This window comes from Echiichthys vipera (genome assembly GCF_963691815.1).
Source record: "Echiichthys vipera genome assembly, chromosome: 22".
NCBI lineage: Eukaryota > Metazoa > Chordata > Actinopteri > Perciformes > Trachinidae > Echiichthys > Echiichthys vipera.
In genome coordinates, this window is record NC_139847.1 from 6597444 (window position 1) to 6619621 (window position 22178).

Sequence of the window (22178 nt, forward strand, 5' to 3'; positions counted from 1 at the left end):
CACCGTCTTTACCTTCATTAAAACGGGCAAATTTGCACACACGCACTACTGCACACATCAGACTAGTCGGTTATTACTCTATTTATGCAGAACACGTCCAATTCTGCATCATGACATGACATGTTTTTGGAATGCAACACAATATACAGTAGATTTAAAGCTCCCCTATTGTGACAAAGTGAGATTTTCATGTTTTTTTTTTAATAAAGCAGGTGGAGCAGGTATCAAAACACTCCACATAGAAATGCACACAGCCTGTGTTCAGAAACTGTGTCTTTAAACAAGCCATCAGGACTTCTGTACAGTTATATATCTATATATAGGTAGAAAGTGCAGCTACAGGGCTGTTACAGTCATTCCCCGGCTGTAATGACGGTGCAAAGACACAGAGAGAAGACGCAAAAATGCTGACCAATCAGAGCAGACTGGGCTTTTTCAGGAGGGGGTCTTAAAGAGACAGGCACTAAAACAAAGCTCTTCATTCAGAGGGTGAATACAGGAATATTTAGACAGTCTATAAGAAAAATGTTTTTTGAACATTAAAGCATGTAAACATGTTCTAGTAGAAACCAAAAATTAAAGTATGAACCTGAAAATGAGCACAATTAAAGCCTTAAAGCCAAGAAAAGCATCCAAACAATGGAATCAACTTTCTTTCCTATCTTTTATTTCCATTTCCATTGTATTACAGGTCCCTGTGCCGCCCATGCTGGAGTGAGTCATGTTATAACTCTATAAGGCAGGACGTAACCTGCTATAAAGTCCTATATGTGGTGCTAATTCTGTGTTGTGTTGAGTATTTTGCAAGAATAGGTGCCATGTCCCTCAAAAGCCAGAACTGTCATTTTAGAAGCCAAGCTGTTCATTAGGTGATGCTGCTGTATGTAATGGGCAATGGGCACAATGCAGACAGTGATGTAAATGGCTCTCAGCAGCTAAGTGCTTGCTTTTGGTATGTCTGGAAAATTGCCTAATGGTGTCGGTCATGTACGTCAGGGACAATTCAATTGGTTCCATCAGGCCATTCAATCAATCTCTGAATGGTATTTTGAGAGGCTTTCATGGTGTTTAGCTTCAAATGTGAATATGGAACGTGTGTGTTCACATTTCACAAGTGTGTATGTAAGGGCTGCTACTGTAGAGCCAAAACTTTGCGAGGGTTTTGGAGGATGCGTGGGTGTAGAAGCAGAATAAGTACATGAGCTGAATAACTAACTACAGATGATGGTGTGGGCGGAGTGAGGAGAGAGAGACTGAGCCCAGACAGAAAGAGAGAGAAAGAGATGTATAAATTAGCAAGGAAACGCGGTGTGTGTGTGTGTGTGTGTGCGTGTGTGCTAGTGTGTGTGCGTGTGTGTGTGTGATCCGTAGGTGAGAGCATACATTTTCCATTATAGCAGATTTAACACTCTAGAAATCAAAATGTAGCCTCCTTGTACAGTGTGTGGGTGTATGGTTATATCTGTGTGTCGCCTGCACTCGAGTGTGACTGTAGATCCTCACGGGTGGACGGAAGACAGACAGGGAGAGAGGGAAGGGAAAGAAACCTGGGTTTTGACGGAGAAACCACACTACTGAACGAGAAGGATAAACTGCACATCTCTGCGTACTCTAGAGCTGGAACAATTAGTTGATTGACAGAAAAATGAATAGACCCCAAACTTTACCTTGTTCCAATTTTCTGCTTTTCTGTTTATATGATAGTTACCTGAATACCTTTGGGTTTGGGACGAAACCAGATAAATTGAAGATGTCACCTTGAACTCTACATTTTATAGTTCACACCATTAACAATTAATTGAGAAATTTAAAATGTTTGCATTAAGGTAATGCTGTGTAGAGTCACAGGTGCTCTTAATCATGTAATCCTGACTTTGTATCAACGTCTGCAGGGCCGAGGCCGATGGTGGAGACAAATAAATACAATTATAAGGTAACTGTGTTTAGCTTGTAGTAACTTTGCAGATAAGTATTTTATATAGACTTAAATATGTGTTCTTATACAATAATTAGTCGTATTACTTAATTATTTGTTTCATTATTGTACCTCATACTTTACAAAATCATTCTATAATATAATATGTTATACTGTGTACCCACATAATATACTTTATTATGCCTTTATTGTGCTATATTAGTGCAGACAAGACTAAGTATCATTACTTAATGACAGTATTATTCTGGAGTGCGTACTTTAACTATACACTTGCTCTTATTCATTTGATTGTTTCACTTTAAATTTGCCTTTAATTGCTCTTGATAGCTCATTCATTTTTTATTTTCACTTCTTTTTTGTTATTATACAAACTCACTGTATATTATTTACCATTTACTGTATTTATTACTCTTTTCTTTTTGTTTCTTTCTATTCATCCGTACTCGTTTTTGTCACGGAGCTGTTGCAATACCTGAATTTCCCCTCTGGGGATCAATAAAGGCTCATTTGATCTCATCTTAAACCCCCTACATGTACATAAACTAGTAACAATTAAGTCCACGTTAACCAGCCACAATAATAAAAGGAACTCTTATATTAATGCAGCAAAAACACCATAATAATGAGATGAGGCATTATATATAAAATAAAACTTATAATACTTGAGCAGATTTTTCTAACAACACTTGTGGATGCATGTATTTGTAATTGAGTATCTTTAAATCATAGTACGAGTACTTTATGTTAGTTTGGACATAAAAATACACTGTGCCGTCTGTAAAACATTATTGTATTCAAAGTGCATTTCAGAGTTTGAAGGGCAACGAAAGACACAAGCAGAAAGAGAAAAAGAGAGAGGCAGCGAAGTGGAGAAGCGAAAGGAGTGACAGGAATGCCCAGGCCCCGGTGTAATTTGATGTAAGGTTCTGGAGAGGAGAAGAGGCCGCCTGTCCAACCAGCCGAGGTCCCAGCAGGTGCTTGACTCCTTTGCCATGCATGCCCAAATTTAGACAGGCTCCTAATCCAGCACCCACAGGACACAAGGAGACGAGGAGAGGAGAAGGTGTAGGAAGGAGGAACGAGGTAGGAGGTAGGGAGCCGAAGGAGCGGGCAGGAGGGGGTGAGTGGGGGCTAAATTAGGTAGAAGAGGGGGAGGAGGAGAAAAGACTGAAAAGTGAATGTGGGGTGGAGGAAGGGGGGGGGCGGCGGAGGCTAAATCGGGTTGCTATTGGACACCACCGGACAGCTGAGAAGGCAGGATTCCTGAGGTGAACTGTAAGAGTCCAAGACGGAGAGAGAGAAGAGGAGGAGGGGAGGAAGGAATGGATTGAAGAATACGACGATGTATAAAATAATAAGTGTGGGTAAGATGAGAGGGGCGAAACCACGGCAACATCAAAGGAGAGCTGTTAGAAACTAAACTGACAGTAATTGAAATCAAGGATTCACTTAACCTCATAAAGCTGGAGATACAAACATAATCCAGAATTCATTTAATCCACTGTGCTTAACGGAGCACCGCGGGATAATAAAAAAAACAATTACCTGCCATACCTAGGAGTGCTGAAGCTATTATTTCTATTCCCTTGCATGTAATACTCTATTATCTCATCCCCTGGGTTTGTTTTAATGCCTGTGGTGGCCTACAGAGTCAACCAACATGAGGTCACCGTCCATCCTGGCATCACCCCCTTCCCTCCCTCCCTCCCTCCCCTCCTCTTCTCTGTCTGTCCACACCTGTCGGTCTGGTCTGGCTCGGCTCGGCTCAGTGGGGGCCTTTTCACAGGTCCTTCTTGTAAAATGAGGTCACGGTGGTCCAGCTGAATGCCTGTCATAACTACCAACCCCCCAAGGGGAATCAGGGCTGCTGACCCTCAATACAGCTGACACACACATACACACAAGTCCCCCCTCACACACACACACCCCCTCTTCCCATCTGAACAGAGCTCTTAATAATGCCAGCCAGCTCGGCCGTCCATCAAAGCTGAGGCAACCACGGTGTGCAGGCCTCAGAGGGCAGGCGGTGAGCAAGTTACATCTTAATCTGGACAGACCTGCTCCATATGTGCACTTCTTATTTCATCTCAGCAAAGCCCTGATTGAGGAGGTTACAGGAGAAACTAATGCTTAAGGTGGGAGGTAGTACATTTCTGCACCAAGGGGTTTTCCAAAGGGAGGAATCGCCTTGTGATCGGATTTATAGAGACTTTTTTTTTCACCATTAGAAACTAATATAAGAGAGATTAGATCCAGATGTGTTAAAAACAAACTCACTGTGGTCTTCATAATGTTGGCAGGGTTGGGAACAAACTCACGCTACACTTAAGCCTCATCCTTTGCTCACGCCGTGGTTAAAAGTGCTTTTGATAACAAATTATATATTTTGTTCTGCATATACGACAGTCCCTTTGATGATGTAAGATAAAAGGGTAATCTGATATCTCAATATCGGTTTATTTCAGGATATACAGTATGTTTCCTGCTAATTCAATACATAAATATATATTAAATAACCACATGGTGAAGCCTATTTTATATACTTAAGTGGAAAATGAAAATAACATGCGATGATCAGAATGTAGTGCGTTGTCCAAATGACATAAATATTGCCGAAGACAGTTTCAGACGCTGGTTTATGATATAAGAAAAATACGATAGACATTTTTATATTTTGGCATTTTATGACGATATATATATATATATATATATATATATATAGTCAATAATTTAAAAAAATAAAATTTGTCCTAATTGTTTAAAATTAGGACAAAAACTCCCATTAGGATTTGGCAAATGTGATGGAGCCAATCAAATAATGAGGTGAAACTTTGTTTGTTTTTTTGTATTGGTTAGTTTTAAGGGATAATTATTTTAAAAACTCACTTTCTATTCCACTCAATGGTTGTTTTGGAATCACGATTATGTACAAAAAAATGTTTGCAGAGCTAAAAGGTGAAACAAACTAAGATGAACATCAAACATAAACTACAATCACTACAGAAACATTTGTGATTTGAATAAAATATTGGTGTGAATTCATTATTTTTCCGTGTGAATGATTTAAATTTTAAATCAATCTTTCATTATGAAGTCTCGAATACACTGCTCCTTATTGGTCGAATGGCTGCTGTCTCACTGCCTTCTGCAGTCGACCATCTTCCCGTCTCGCTGCTATATAACAGGTATGTACCTCCCTCCCTCTGTGGTGCCTGTCCAACACATTACACACACACACACACACACACTCACAAACACACAGTTCAGCTGTGGCTGACCTTATGATTAGCCCAGAGTGAGTCTGTTATGTCAAGGTGCTCTTTACACAGCTCGGTTTCTGTCTCGGGGAAAGAAATAAGACATCAGACTTCACACTTCTGCTAATTGCGCGGATAATTACATAAACATCCCAGACAGCCTTAATTTACAACTAACCTCTTTACAATTCCCCCTCACTGGTGTCCTGTCTTTCCCCATAGAAGAGTGTGCAGATCTAATAACCCAAGTCTCCAGTAGCTGATTTCCCTAATTAACACCTTCAAATCAGAGACACGCGGTCTAATGAGGTAAATATGCTGGTGGAGAAAACTTGCATACTGCCTGCACATAAACCTATCTCCCACCCCCCCATTATGTATCTCTATAGCTTTGTGCTCAAGTGTTTTAAGATTATATGTATTTTTTACCTTTTGACACAAAGCTACTGTAGTGAACCGTTCTGAGTGGAAATATGATGCAGAAAACAATAAAGCTTTTAAAAGGGCTCATTCAGAAGCACAAATGCACTTTTAAAAAATCTATTGTCATTGGTTTTATGAAGCCCACAGTACATCGTCCCAGCTAAGTATCTGGGAGAATCCTCTTGTGAGCCAATGATGGACTAAGACCGGACACTTTTATTGCAGCTGCGAACATTAAGCCCATTACTTCCTTCTTTCAAGGACAGTTACTTGGAATAAAAGTCCTGACGTAGCACTTTAGATGCACAGAGAGTTATTCGGTTTCATTCTTTGCTACTCCTTCTTCTGTTGTCTTTTTCTGTGTGTGTTTGAGCCCATAAGACAATTATTTTAAGCCTATTTAGTTAAATAATCTTAATACAAGGCTGGCCAATATGACCAGAAAACTCATATTCATATAAATATATATCACTATATTTCTGTTTTCTGGTAATTCAATAAATAAATAAATGAATAAATGGTCTTTATGAAATAACTAAAGCCTATTTTTGTTGTTTAGAGCAAACTGAACATAATATGCAAAGATCAGAACATCTAAAGACGTAAATATTGCCATAAAGTATTTTGGCCGCAGGATTTTCGCCATAAAGACATATTTACATTGTTTTGATGATATAGTTTTGTTATGTTATTTTAATATTGATAACGAGTAACAATAATACATGTATATAAACATAAAGTGCTTGAGAAATATTACAAATGAAAATAATAAAAATCTGTTCTTTATTTGTAATGTGTCATTACGAATGCGGTGCAACCGAGTACTTAAAGGGTTCAAGTTAACGCAGCCAGTATCTAAACAATAAAATAAATTATTAACATTTTATTGAACAAACTGAACTCTGAACTGAATACAAAAGGCACCATAAAGAGTCTTTCGCAATGTGTTTATTAAGCAAGTTGATATCGCCATGACGACTAAAAATAACTGTTTATTTTGCAGCCCTAATGCGGTCCATGTGCCTTATCTCTATACACGAGTATGTATGTCTGTAAAAATAGTCTTCCTCCAAGGCTGACATGGTTGACTCCATTCACACCTGTCCACTACAGCTACCTTTGTCACACACCTGTTCAGAAGTCATGTCCTGGAGAGCGAGTCTCACACACCATCACACATGCCACATAAACAACTCACGGCCCGCTCACATGCACTCAGTGTACACAATAATAGCAGCACATAAAAACACTGGGCTCTTTTTGTTTATGAGGTCACTGTGTTTCTGATGCACGAGGACACACGCAATTTAACTTGGACCAAGTACACAGGTAATAATTTCAGTATGATAATGAAAAACAAAGCGGTATCATTTTAGATCTCAATTGTCTCAATTATCACAAAGAAATACGAAAACCTACTTTCAACATGATTATCACACAAATCTCCCAAACATATATGATGTAAGTGACACTTCAGTCCACCTGTGTGACGGTAACAATGTGTGTGTGTGCACAGAGAAGAACATGTGCACCCTTCCCCCACAATGAGAAACCCTTTGCAGACACTAGAAGACAAAACGCTGCTAATTCTCTCAGTCTTCTAGTGTCATTTGCATTGTTGGCTGACACGCAACTTCCTATTGTCATTGGCAACTCAAAGGCTCAGTAGGATGCGACGACTTGAACAAAGCCAACAGACCGTGCAAGAAATGAAACAGGCTGTCAGCAGATAACAGAGTGGAGGAAAGGAGCATCATTTGCTCATCTGTCAAGGCAGATGGAGTGAAACCGCTCCTCTGCAGAGCTCTACTGCTGAACTGTGCTCCTCACATCTGTAAAATCTCAAACATATAAGGGATGAGACAATAATAGTTTTTAATCGCGATAAAAAAAAAACACACTCACATTAAGTTAATCGTGGGGATTTCCATTATTGGGATAATGGTGATTGGAGAGTGACTTAAGGTGAACTGACTGCAGTTTTTCCTTTTACTGTAACATTAATGTAGCCACAAAGTCCATAAGTGAGAGCTCAGATCAAACAGTGAAAGTGTTCATTGCATGTACAATTAACACCACTGTGCATGTATTTATCAACCACAACAACAACAAATGTAAGTCTGTTCTTTTAATAGCTCTGATCACTGCAAGTCCTCTCTGCTGTGATTTATTTAGGACATTTTTAATAAAGGGGCCTTACGATTACCTTATTTTAAATACATATATGTATCCTATTTATGATGCAATAAAATATATATGTTAATGAGTGGTTCCAGGGTATATTTTGATGATTTTGTCCAGGATAATAGTGACATGGCATTTTTATATCATCCCAAACCTACTCAAACGTATAGAAAAAGTCTAACATTGATCTGTCTGAGGCTTCCACACAAAGGGTTTTGTTAACAACAACAACGAGAAAGGTTCACGGTTAAAAACACACTGTCAAAATAAATGTTCAAGAACTTGCTGACATTTTTCTACATTCGCACGCATCTGAACTGTGTGGAAAACCAACACTGACGGCCTTTAGAAGTCCTCAACTATAACTCTTGTGACAGATTCAAACACTTCCTTCAACACTTGTCATCTCTAAACAAACTGTTAATAAAAAAAAAAGGGAAGTTCGCTGTGTATGTCACTTTTTGGACCATTATTGACTGTCTACCTGTCGTAGGGAATGATGTTCGCAAACCAAATCCACAGTGAAGACCAGACAAAAAAAAAAAAAAAAAAAACCTACATTGTGGCCCTGAATTTTATGTTGGACCGAAACGGGTCATTTTCTTTGCACCCAAAATTGCCAATGATGACAGACAAGAGTTTAGAAACCATCTGATCAAAGTAAGTAAGTAATAAGTAAACAAGATGACTTGATCAGACAGGCAAGGCTTTCAGCACTTGTAACACATTTAGAACAGATATCATGTTTGTTTTTATGATGCCTGACGTCACTTTCATGCGTCACAGTCTCTTGTAAACAACAATCGCCCTGAATTCCTCCACTGGGTTTTAAAGTGACAAGTCCATTGTAAAGGGAGAGGGGAGAGGAGTTACAACACACAACAGGTGATGGGGCCCCCTCCACGTCTTCTTCTTCTTCCTCTTGTAGCCCTTAAACCCCCACCCTTCAAACTGACCTGGACCCCTGAACTTGAGTGCCACAGGGACGACTGGAGCCGATGACACAAGAGCCAAGAGTTGATGCCCCCCTACTTATACCTGAACTCTCCTGCCCCATAGACTCACCGCTAATCCCCCCTGTAAAGTGTAAATAATTATTATGCTTACGGCTAGGAGCTGCAACTTCCTCTAACACTGAAATAGATTTGGTGAAGACACAAATGGAACGTTTAGAGTAAATGTGTGGTCTTACAAACCCAAACGCTACTATATATTTTAAGGCTCACATTTGTGAAAACTGAGACATTATCTAACAAAAAGATAGTACATTGTGGTTTCTATATGAGTCCACTAAGGTCAGCAGTTTCCAATCACTTTGCCAAGACAGGGAAGATGGAAAAAAAAAATATATATAGTTCTAACACACATACGAGTTTGTTGACTTTCCGTAAAACTGAGTTTACCCAAAAAGAAACAGGCAAAAGCATCACTTTAAATCTTGTGTTTATCAGTTTATGTTCTCATAAGGTTCTTGGTAATAATTAATTCACCATGAAAAAGGATGTCTATTACTATATGTAATCTTATGAAAGTAGGAGGAAACTTTGCCTGACTGAATATGCACGGGTCAACTCAGATAACATGGAAAGACGCTTTCTCTTATCTAAATCTTCATGAATATTATGTGAACAGCAGATTCAAATTACATTTTTTCAGCAGGTTCAAATCTTAGTGAATAAATCCCAATTATCCATTAACAAGCCTCTCTTTCCACCTCTTCTCAATGAAGGATTAACAGGCTAATATCCCCGAGACCCTGCTGACAACAGAGCCAAAACATGCCTCCAATGCGAGGCCCGAGTCCAAACGATGGATTTATGTTCGTGTTTAGAGGATAAAAGGCCTAGGACACCTCTTATAGACAAAGCATGTGTGTATTTGTGCATCAACGCTGTGCCAGATGCCGGTGAGATACTGTAGGCATGAGGGATTTCAGATGGTGAGGGAACAGGTGGAGCAGGTGATGGAAGACAAACAGAGAACCATGCTAATGTATTTAAAGATTTAAGGATGAGTTTTGCACAAACAGAATATAATATGAGGCTGCTTTCTGAAACGTACTGTATGTATCCACAATGACATGCTTTGTTTACACGTCAGATATCCCTGTGCTACAACATCACCTGCAGCATTTCAACTCCATGAAGACGAGTGATTAGGATTCAGTTGTACAAACAAACAAACAACAGGAGTATCACTGTGCTCCAAGACAAAAACATACACAGGTTCTGTGCCTGACAATCCCGCACAAAAGTATCTACAACCTGGATACTCAATTTATCTTCTGTCTGCAGGGGAATGGATGGCTAACCTGGTTCAGTCGATCACTTGTTTTGACACAGCCATCTGTCTGCGTCGTCATATTAATTGCTTCGGCTTAGTGCAGGGAAACATTGCGTCCTGCTTTTGCTCCATTATGCCGCCTCACATTGTGTTCCGCTGCCACATGGTTGCTGCGTGCTACCGGATTGATGATAGCAGCCAGATACGCAAGCCAAAATTTAACAATGTGCTCCTCTAACGCAGGTGTTCGCAGGTGTTCACTTGTCAGACGCACCCAAAATGCAGACAGCAATCGAAGAGCAGGAATACGATGGCACATATATATATATTTATTTATTTAACGCAGATAAGAAGCCAAAGCTTTGGCAATTATATAGATAAAATAACTGCCCCCTTTTTGATAGAAGCAGACTGTCATATCAGTCGGCAGATATTAGCTTATCACAGACATATCGGTATCAGTGTATGCGTTTGCTGATATGAAAGCCTTTTTTACAGAACATATAATGCAAAAATCCAGTGCTTGGGAGGATTCAGAAATGCTATTTATTTATTTTCTAAGTCTTCATTTCTATAATTGGTCGACAAAATAATACATTGTACGTATAATGTATAATAATGTCATTGCTAGTTATTTGTTTACTCTCTATGCAGAGTCATATTAGTGCAAATAAGTCCACAATCCACAAAGAAAAGGTCTATTTCATCGGTCGCCATATCAGTAATCTGTGAATTTTCCCCTCTAAAATCGGTATCAGTCTCAAAAATCCCATAGCGGTCAGGCCCTATATTGGCATCACAACTCTCCCTTGTTTGATGCAATATCAGCTCATCGAGGACGTTGGTCGTCTTATTTGGGAGGTGATTTCAAATTGTCTTAGTTGATCATGATGGTAGGGATAATGATAATCCTTCCAATATGAAATTCAAGTGTTTTGCATGCTTACCATTGCACCATAATGCAGCTCTGTGACGCTTGACACAGAGGTAGTTTGAGCAGAATGCTAACATCAACATGCTCACAATGACAATGCTAACATGCTGATGTTTAGCAGGTCCATCATTTCTCATGTTCAACATCTTAGCTTAGTGTGTTACCATGCTAACATTCGCTTATTAGCACTGAGGCTGATGGGGAAACTTGTTATTTTGAAGGTATGTGGTCATAAACCACAGTATTAATGAATTGCTATACTAATAATATTTATTACATGACAGACATTTCACTCAAACCCATGGTGGCTATAAGAGGAAAAGTCAGGGGGTCGCCAAAGTGATTAGGATTCATCCTCTGGGCGTCATGAATGTATGTATAAAAAATGGCAATTGCTCCAAAAGTTAAAAGAGATATTTCAGTCTGGACAAAGTGTTGGACCGACCAACAGAACGATATCGTCATCCTTAAAACTACTCTGCTAGCATGGATAAAAATGTTATGTATGATGAAATGGAAAAAATAGCAGACAAAAGTCATTTTTCAAGCCTGCCACTGTGACCTTCGATTGTCAGTGAGGTCATATGAAACAACCCTGATTTTCTGCTTGCGCTGCACACAGACCATCACACACACAGGGCAACCTTATCTATCATTGTTCACTCTAATACTGCCATCACCCTCTTTCTTGTTACACAATTCAACAGATGAATTGACTGACTGCCTGATCGATGGTGGAGAATAAAGGTGAGTGTACGGGTTCATGGTTGACGACAGCAGCATACCGAGTCCTTTGTCATTTAATGAGCTTGGGGCTGCGGAGACTGACACAACAGACATAAATTGGTGTAAGTGGTTGCGGGGGATTTATGACAGTGCGGCTGGTCTGAGAGGGAGGGCGGTTTTGGGGGGTGGGAGGAGGAGGAGGAGGAGGGCTGTGTCTAATTTCAGAGGGCAAGTTCTTTCTCTGAAATAAGAGGCATAATGTAGAGGCAGATCTAGGGTCAGCTAATTCCATCTAAACAGGAACCTTGGTCATGAGGACCAACGTGTGAAACTGATGTAAGGCGGTCTGTAGTAACATTAAACCCAGCATAATTACCCAGCAATCATTTAGCCAAAAGAGCATGCCAAAGAGCACTTGTGATTTTACTCCGGCCTCCGTTTGAGAACAATAAAAAAGTTATTTTACGCTCTAACCGGATGATCTAACAGCTCAGATTGAACTGTTATTTGTACTTTGTGAAACTGAAGTGACTCCAGATTGACCAAATGTGACTGCTGCTGTGCGCCTATGTCATTCAGGAAGTCCTCGCTTAGCTGCTAGCATGAAGCAGTTAACACCTAAAGCAAGTCTGAGGCAACAGCTAAAGAAGATCTTTCACCCTGCCTGACACAGCTACAACTACGGCTTCTGTCGTTCTTCGACCGCAAAAACTCCAAACAGTGTTAACCCTCAAGGTTAGATCAAGTCAAAGATTATGGCACTCCGCAAACAGTTTGCTATTTCCACTGGAGTGACTGCAGCTTTTTCAGCCATTATAGAGTACATAATGATATCCTCATGACCTCAGTCCTATTATAAGAGACCCATCATCTCAGCAGACGTCTAACTGACGACTGTACCTACCTATAAATATCCTTTGCATGCAGCCAGCATTTAGCCCCAATATTGATTTTTTTTTCAGAAAGACGGGTCGGGTTTGTCTCATTACTACAGAAAAACTGTCTGCTCAACATAAATGCAGCATTTGAGTCTGACACCATTAGGACCTGAGGTGACATTTTGTCGGTGTCCTGTCATGTATCTTCGTGTCATTTGTTACTGAGGTCACAGGCTTGGCAGCTCGTGGCTTTCTGCTTCCTCATAAACAAGTCTCCATTTTCAGCACCAGCGCTGAGCCAAAAGAATAAGAATAACCTAAACTGGCATGGCAGCGGCAAACTTACATTTATGTTCTAGTCTGTCTGCACAAACACAAAACTGCAGACGTGACTGTAATGGAAGTACAGTAACACCACTGTCAACCGTGCAATTTTCTCCCACTATTCCAACCTTTTATTCTATTTACAGACCTTCAGGATTGCTCTGATCGGATCAAGATGGCTGCTCTCTCAGCCCATCAATCGTCATTTCTACTTTTACCCAGTGGATTCTGACACTGTGGTAGTATCGTGTGTCTGCTCTCGCCATTACATCTCTGCAAGAACTTGTGTGTCTTCAGACTGTGTCCCAACCCTCATAAGAACGCACCCACAAAACGCAATGGAAACACCGTTTTGTGCTTATAAAACACAGAAGAATGTCTCACTCTCACACACACACACACACACACACACACACACACACACACACACACACACACACACACACACACACACACACACACACACACACACACACACACACACACACACACACACACACACACACACACACACACACACACACACACACACACACACACACACACACACACACACACACACACACACACACACACACACACACACACACAATCCTGCGCCTGCACTAAAGCAGTTTATAGAAGCCTCCCTACATGGACACAGCTTCTGGAATAGCAACTGCTATTTGATCTGACTGCAACTTCTCACACCTCTCCCCTTACGTTTAACCCACGCACTCTCTACATGTATCACACAACACAGATACAGAGCACTGCACTAATTAATGCCATTCTTTTTGACACAATACACCTGGAGTAAACTTTCAACAGTTGGCAAAGTATGGAGGACTACTGAGTCATGATTCAATAATTTCTTATAGATAAAGTGTCAGATGAGCTGTATATATTCTTATGATGCAGAAGCAGCCATGGAGGACTCCATCCCTGCTCTTTTGTGGTGGGTGTAAATGCTTTTGTGGTTTAAGTGGTGTTTTTTTGGTCCTTCCAGCCCAGTGCTCCCTTTAAGTCCTTTTCTTACTTGTTTACAAACTTTAAACATCAAATATTAAATTCAGAAAATCCCACATTTCTTGCTTGGTGTTCACTGTTTACCCCCTCAGAGAAGTCTCTGCATGCTCCACCGGTCTGGTGAGTGAAAATATTGCTGAGAGGTCCAAAGACCAGATCGACAGAGTGACTGTTCCTGCACTGGGATCACATGAGCCTGACAGAGTGGATCATGGGAAGGAATCTAAGATGCCAAGTTGCATCTTGGGATGAAGTAGAGCAGCCCGGGCGGTGAGCACAAATCAGTGGAGCCAATCTAATGCGGTGAATTACAAATGAGTTCTGCAAATTCTTCACTAATGGTGCAAATTAAGACAGAGAGGAGGGAAGGATGTCTCTGAGCTGTGCCTTACAACCTTTAAAAAAACTCTCTTTTATCAACTGACATTCAAAACGATGTAATTTCACCGTCTGAAAAGGATGAATACATCCCATTTCAGATAAAAGAGAGCAACTTCTATGCTACATTATTATGCAACAGTGTGTCCCTACTGGAACGGGAGCACATGGCAAATGCATTTTCAGTGGTAATGTGATTTTACCATTTTCAGGTGATACTAAGGCACATTTTAAAAACACGCCACAGTGTTAAACTGAGGGCATAAGGAGAATGCGCGCTACTAATATTAATAATAGAAACACAGATTACAATATTAGCTCTTGCAATTGGAAGTACTTGAAATCTCCTTTTCCTTATATGGACATTTACGCACATCTTTCACGGCCTACGTTCACATATAGCAAACATCCAGTAAAGAGATTTCCTCAAAACTGCCTGAAATGCAAATCCCTGCCCGTGTATTCCCTGAAAGGAGACATTGTTTGAGTATTGTCTGAGGAAACATCAGGTAGTAGGTGAGGATCAATGACCTCGTCTGGCTGGTGCACTACAGGGTGAGCTGTTAAAGTGCAAAATGAGATTAGACAAGAATAGATTTGATTACGCAGCACCCTAAGATCTCTCCTCGCCCACGCAAAGGGACATTACATTAGGATGGGTGGATAAATATCCCATTACTAAATATAACTTTATAACACTTGAATCAGACGATGATCAGTCTTTTGGCCACTTCATTCATTTCACACCCTGTGGAATAGAAGAGGTTTTTAAAGAGAATAAGGATGCAGGAGGATTACAGTTAATCCTGGGAATAATTGTTCATAATCAGGCATTGTGCAAAAACTGATACAGACTGATACATCCGTCATTTGCATGATTATTCAATTTACATGATAATTACTCATGAGACTGTGTGATAATTAGATATTTTATCTCACTATGTGATTGTATCGTGAACAGATTCTCATACCAATATACAAAAATACAGTATTTTTCATTTAAAGGACAGGTTATCCTTTAATCAAACACTGAAAAACATCTAAATTAGTGGAAGTGGAGTTTTTACTATGGGATTTCACCAAAACCAACAATGTATGACAATGGGTGACTGTTTTTACACTTCCTATGACAGACTGTGTTTGAACATGGAGGCAGAAAACATTAGATTTCTTCTGTGTTTAAGGATGTGTTCATGTTTATACTCAGCATTCACCATGAGGCTAATGTGTCATCTGAGCCCACAATCATGTTGATAACCCTATGTAATGGGTATTTATAGGTTATTTCTAGCATGAGCTTCGCTAGGCAGTCCGTCATTCACTTAGTCAGTTAGCAGCTGAACTCCTAAACTATGTGAAACAGAAGACGACTTCAGTCACAGTGGTGAACTTTTTTTTGGTGGATTGAGATTTTTTTTGTTAACTTTTTATACATTATACAAAAAAAGTAGTAACACTACAATATATGGATAAAGGGTGTAAGAAAACATTGATACACTCGAGTATGTTGCCGTGTATCTGCAGCCATTTGACTCTTCAACATCACAACGTATGCATCAATTAATTACATTATTACGGGTGTTCTTTATACTAGGACAGTTTTCCTAAAAGTCTGTAATATATCGCCTAAATTACAGTATTGAAATATATTGAATCATGACACCTGCATCTTGATACATATTGTATCACCAGGTTGTTGCCAATACACAGCTAGAGACGTTTCAAATCCATTTTTCCTTCACGATACTGATTTCCGAACTTGCATATCGGCCGATACCGAGTACCAAGCTGATACCAGTATTTATATATACACACACTGTATATCTATATATATACATATATAGATATTATTGATATTGTTGTTCTGTTATTATTGAAGTGATACGATTGCTAGTGTACGACCTGGCTCAGGTTTGTATAACATGAACATACATACAGAGGATGAATGCCATAGAACTCTTTTATTTTCTAGTTTGTAAAAAGAACATGAATAAACTACTTTACAGTTGACTCTTTTCAGGGATAAATTACATGGTATCGGATCGATGCAGACTTGCATACTCGCCAATACTGATGCCAACATTTAAGGGAATATCCGAGGCAGTATATGGCCCTAATATGGGGGCAAGTTATTTCATCTATCCACTATGAAATAGTACTTTTCTAATTAACAGCCATGTGTTCAGCATTACAGATGGTCTTGTGAGTGCAGTCCTCTGAAGTGAGAGTTAATCTTTAAACAACTATTGATCCCCCTTAAAAAGATCACTACTTTTTGTAGATGTGCTCGAGAAAGACCTCTGAGCCGTCAGTACAGCATCTGGGTGAGGCAGGCATCAATAAGCTTTGGGAGCTCACGGAAACATCTACTTCTGTCCCGAACTGGCCTGTTCGCTGACTTAACAACTGACAACCCAGCCCTTCTTATTTCTAGGATTACAGTTGCTTTGAGGACAGAATATCGCCAAGACAAGACACAGCCAAATCCCTCGGTCCTTTCCAAACTCATTCCATCTGACACTGTTTGATAGATGCAACATCTAACACGATTTTTGCCAACTCCTATCAAATCCCTGCTCCAAACTGAGCCATGAATCATATAGCGAGCAATCGGCAAGAGCTGCCTAATGATAAATATAAACCAATGTGTCAAGATGTACAATTCAGACACACACACACACACCAAAGCATACACTATTTCTAATGTGCCATATCGGATTCGGCATCACTGTGTGTTGACAAACACTTTACTACTGCGTCAAGTGGTGAGCGGCTTTTTCCACTGAAATTTCAAGGAGAGAAGAGAGAACAGGTGGTGCGAAGATTTCCTTTCATATTCATTACATTGCAAAATGATTCACTGGCTATATCTATTGGCTGATATCACCTCCTTAAGCTGGATTTTACATGCCGAGAAGAGCAATGGAGTATGATGACCTACTCCCCTTGGGAGGTTGAGAGGTGAAATCTAAAGAGAGGGGCATGCTTGGCTGTGCGGGGTTTTTCAAGGCCTATTATATCGTCTTACATTTAAAAGATTGACAGGTGCATGAGACAGGGGGAAAAAAGAGTGAGTCTTCTAAAAGACGAAAAATAAGACAAAAGTGTGCCACAAAAGAGAAAGAAGGTCCGAAGGGATATTTCAGGAATGGGGGCGAGAGGAAGTGTTTCCCCCAACTGGAGAAAAGACAGAAAAACATGCTAGAAATGAAAGCAGGGAGGGAGGGAAGTTGGAGCCGAGCAAGTTTAAAAGTATTTTTAGGGAAGATGTTTATTTGTAGGTCTGTGAAACCAACCCGGGGTGTAGATCTACCATCCTTGCCATCTCTCTCTCTCTTTCTTTAACCATCTGTTGAGGTCTCTCAGCCTGTCACAGTGCTCCGGCTCGAAAGGGGGGACAGAACAATTCTGCAGATTCACAGCAAAGTAACATCAGAACATGCTGTAATGCACCACAACAGTGTACATTAGGTGTTATTAGATTAGATCTCATTAGATTAGGTTAGATAAAATGAGATTAGATTAGAGTAGAGCAGATAATCCCTGTGTTGAATTTGTCTTGTGGCGCCGGGAGCACAAAATAGAATACAGCAAAGAAAAAAAATGATATAAATTGGTATATCATCTTACTTTTAACTTTAATTATAACATCAATCTGACTATTTTTACTACTGACATTTGGACAATTGACAGTTTGACCTTTTTGATGAAAAGCATGTAAATTAGAAACAAAATTAGCACGTAAGAGAGAACATCAGCATTTGTAGCGTACAGTGTAAAAACTGCTTCATTTGTGTATCATCTTTTGACAACACACTTCTTTCTGAAAGACTCAAGACAGGCAAAAAAAATGATGTTTCACAATAAACGATTTTATCTTGTCTTCCAAGTTGCAACTCTCAAAAGATGTTAATGTAACAGGAAGTGACTGCTATAATAATATAAATCTGAAATCATGTATGGAACATAGATTGTTGTATACTCTTTTTAATAGTTTTAATGCACATGATGAGTTGCCATCTGTGCTTGGTTAAAGTCATAACTTTTATTTTTTACAGACTGAATGTTTTATTGTGCCAGCTATAAAGAAGAGCGTTTAAAAGATGTTGAATTGTCTACAAAACAATGGCAAGTGTTGTCAACGAGCTGTTCAGCTTGTATTGACCTTTGCTCTTTCCAATTTATTAGTTACAAATGTACTAAAAAAAAATATTAGAAGATGCTTTTATAGCAAAAGGACAATAACCCCTCATGGAAAGATTTATTGGAACTCTCTCTTGGTTTTGTCCCATTTCAATTCTTAATTTTCCAACAAAATTAGAGAATTAAATCTCAAGCTATGACATAACATCTATCCTACTAATGCATACATTTTCTGACATTGATGACGGCTGTTCCCTCTTTAAAAAAGATAGAGAAAGTATCATCCATTTATTTTATAAGTGTCCATTTTGTATCCCCTTTTGGAAATATTTGGAAATTTTTCTTTTTGCTAAAACTACAGTATGGTATCACTTTGATGATAAATACATTATTTTTGGCTCCTTCCCTTGCAATAATAAATTTAACATAAGGTAAATTCCATATACATAAAGTCAAGATGTCCAAGGCAGCCCCTTCATTCCCATTATTTTTAACTGAATTAGAAATATATTTTTGAGTCTCTGTCATATGTTGAATCCAACAACAATGTTAATAAACTATTGAATTTTAATCAAATTACATTCAGTGAACTTGTCTGCCATAACTTACCCTTATATCATTTCAATGTGTGCCTTTGTCATGTTTTGGAATGTGTGGCTTTGTTTTTTGTTCCTTTTCCAATTGTTCGTAATATTTGATGATAAATAAAATGTAAAAAATAAATCTTTGCTGTGGGATTTGGAGGTAATTTTAGCTAGCTAACCATCAGTGTTAAGGTCTAAAAAGGTGTAATCTGGGACTTGGGTGTTTAATTCAGACATAGCCAGCTGTGTCTGACAGAAATACGGAGGCCTTAAATAATACTAAACTTAATATCAAAGGGAAAAGCTATAATGGTCATTCAAACCACAAGTTATGGACTCACCGACAGCTATTTTCAGCTTCTTTGAAAACGGTCATCCAAGATGGCGACCGCGGCTAAACAAACTCTTTAAACTAGCAAACCAGGGATACGTACAGGCATATCTTTTGAATTAACTGAAACACTGTGACCACATGATCATTTGTGTTTCAGGTGAACATTTCCACGAATGATAAAACAGTATTAACCTTTGTTTGTGTTGTTTCTGTCCCAGTTTTTGCGGCAGCAGACGGCACTTGTGTCAGTTGGCTTTTAGCTCAGACAGCTAATTAAACGCACCTGTCCAACTGGCAGCTGGTCGCCTAGGCAACGGACAGCTTAGTATGGATGACGATTTCCGGCTAAAAAAATATTATTTTTTCACGATTTTTTTTTGTTGTTGTTTGTTTCTTGGACTTATTTAAAAACTAATTAAATAATGAACACATTAAGCTAAAAAAAATGATATTTAAAAAATCCCTTTATTGTTATTTTAATTTGAATTTAAAACACACACTGTTGACCAGTATTTGTGTATTTATCATTTTTTGTGTTTAACTGTCACTTTCCCTTTTTTTATTTTACTGTTTTAAAGCTATTTTTAACTGTTTTTTTTTACTGTGTACAAATACTTATATTTAACAGTATTTGCATTATTGCTTATGTTATTTGCACTATCCTCTTTTGCTGCTGTAACACTAAATGGCCCCACTTCGGGACTAATGAAGGATTGTCCTATCTCTTATCCTTAAATTACGCATAGCCCTGCTTATCTCGGCCTAAAATAGCTGGAACACTGACTTAAATCAAAATTAATGACAGTGTCAGTGTCTCTCTCCCTTTTGTTCAACAATAGGTGTTGCGTTTTAAACTTGTTCCAGATTGGCTTAATGTTAAACACTGAAACTTAGTCTTCTTGTAGACTATTTTATAAGTTATGTTTCATGAAGGCGAAAGACTGGAGAGAGGGTGGTATTATATTTAGACAGTCTTCGCAAGGCAATCGGGGGTATCTGAAAGACAACACTGAGAAAGTTCCACGGCCAAAAATATCTGCCCACACAGCTCCCAGCAGGACTGAAGTGCCAGGTGCGAGGACAGCTAAGGCGCAGATTCCCAGTTTCGTGTTGGGCTGTTTTAGACTTTCCACATTTAGGGGGGAGGCCAGACCAAACCATACCATTTTCCATGTTAAAATGCATTGAAAGTCACTTATTAATACTGTGAGGGCACGGGTCAATCCGTGCGTAATTACGCACGACGGCACAAGCGTAAGCCTCTGCTCGGAGCCTCCAAATCCAAACCTACCTTTCTCTGCTGCTTCTCCCAGGCGGGGTCCAGCAGCAGGTCCCTGTCCCAGTCGTCCTCCTGGGTCATGTACTGCTCTTCCTGCATGATCGTGTAGGAGTTGGTACTGTATGTCATGTGGGTTTCGACAGCTGTCATCTTGCCGCCTCTTGTCAGGACTTCGCGTCCCCCTCTGTTTTTAGTAAGAAAAAATTAATCAGCAATGGGCGACGCCGTGAGGGGCTGCAGAGACCAGACTCCACTGGTGCGAGGTGTGCGGAGGTGGTGCTCCCACTACCAGAAAAACCTGCTGGCCCGGTGCTCCTTTCCTGGTCAAAAGTGGCACACGTGACCGCACCCCAATAAGTATGGGAACCGACAGCTTGGGTATCAGGTTCTGACCCTAAAAAGGTTTAAAAGGCGGGCTAGTGTCCTGCGGTCAGGGTTAACTGGCTCGTGAGTGGCGTGGTGGGATGTCAATTACGCCCCCTCGCTCCAGAGAGGTTTTTATGGCCTGTGCAATGCACCTGTTGCTGTTAGTGACCCTCAATGGCAAACCCAGGCCTCTGTAGATTCAGCCACAGAGAAAACAGTATCACAGAACTGACTTTCAAATTCTCTCTCTCTAAAAAAAAAAAAAAAGAGTTAACATTACAGAAAAGCATTTTTGGAGACTGAGAGCAACTCAAACCATCTTATTCCACAGGGTGCAGGTAAATCCATAGTTTATCCTTTTTATTTTCACAAACTGAAAGTTATCCAGCAGTCCATCAGGAAACTTTCTGTATTGCTTGTCAAATGTCTCTTTCCACTGCATGGTTCCGCTGGAGACCACTCACTTTTGGTACCAGGTGGCTCTATTCTCTGCGGATAGTTCCCTCTCAGTGTAGGCGGGACTCTCAGCTAGACACTGGCATAAAACTGCTGTGACATCATCTTCAAGGTGACACTGTGTGAAACCTTTAATTTGCAACCAAACAGAGAAAAGTCTGCACTTCAGTCAATTGTACGGTGTAGTTTTGCAGAGTGCCATTTATAAAAATCTGGGTGGAAATCATTTTTTGTAAATTGCGGTTTCTATTGATGATAGCTTTGTTTTTGTTTTTTAAATGGCAGGTTTTCCAGGGTTACCACAAGGGATGATACTAGTGATGCTTCTCTCTCACCAATCAATGGTCTGAGGTTAAACTCCACCTCGCTTGGAACCTTGACTGAGGTGGTATCAACAAAAGGTACCAGGTATACACAACTTTTGTTAAAGTAGGAGTCCAGCATCTCACGTTTTTTTCCCCGGCATGAATATACATCAAATAACCCAGCACGTTTTTTTCATTGATCAACTATTAACAAAGAAATCCCAGAGAGGCGCTAACAGCCAGACATTGCTAACACTGATTAGCTCGGGGCCGAGCGCTAAACCGTCCAAAACAGCTTTTTTTAACCACTAATTCTGTTTAAAATAACACCAAACCTCTGCAGGAGCATGATAAGAGTCCCTAAGCACCAACAATCTAGT

At 39.7% G+C, this 22178-nt stretch overlaps 1 protein-coding gene across 1 annotated transcript in view; it reads right to left on the minus strand.

Annotated features, from left to right (window-relative positions):
* Positions 1 to 21000, minus strand: part of actn3b (actinin alpha 3b) — a 38780-nt gene extending 17780 nt beyond the window's left edge. The window contains exon 1 of the mRNA XM_083937088.1: positions 20684 to 21000. Coding sequence (XP_083793214.1) covers positions 20684 to 20821 — 138 coding nt within the window. The 5' untranslated portion in view covers positions 20822 to 21000. The remainder of the gene's footprint in view (positions 1 to 20683) is intronic.
* Positions 21001 to 22178: the final 1178 nt, after the last annotated feature.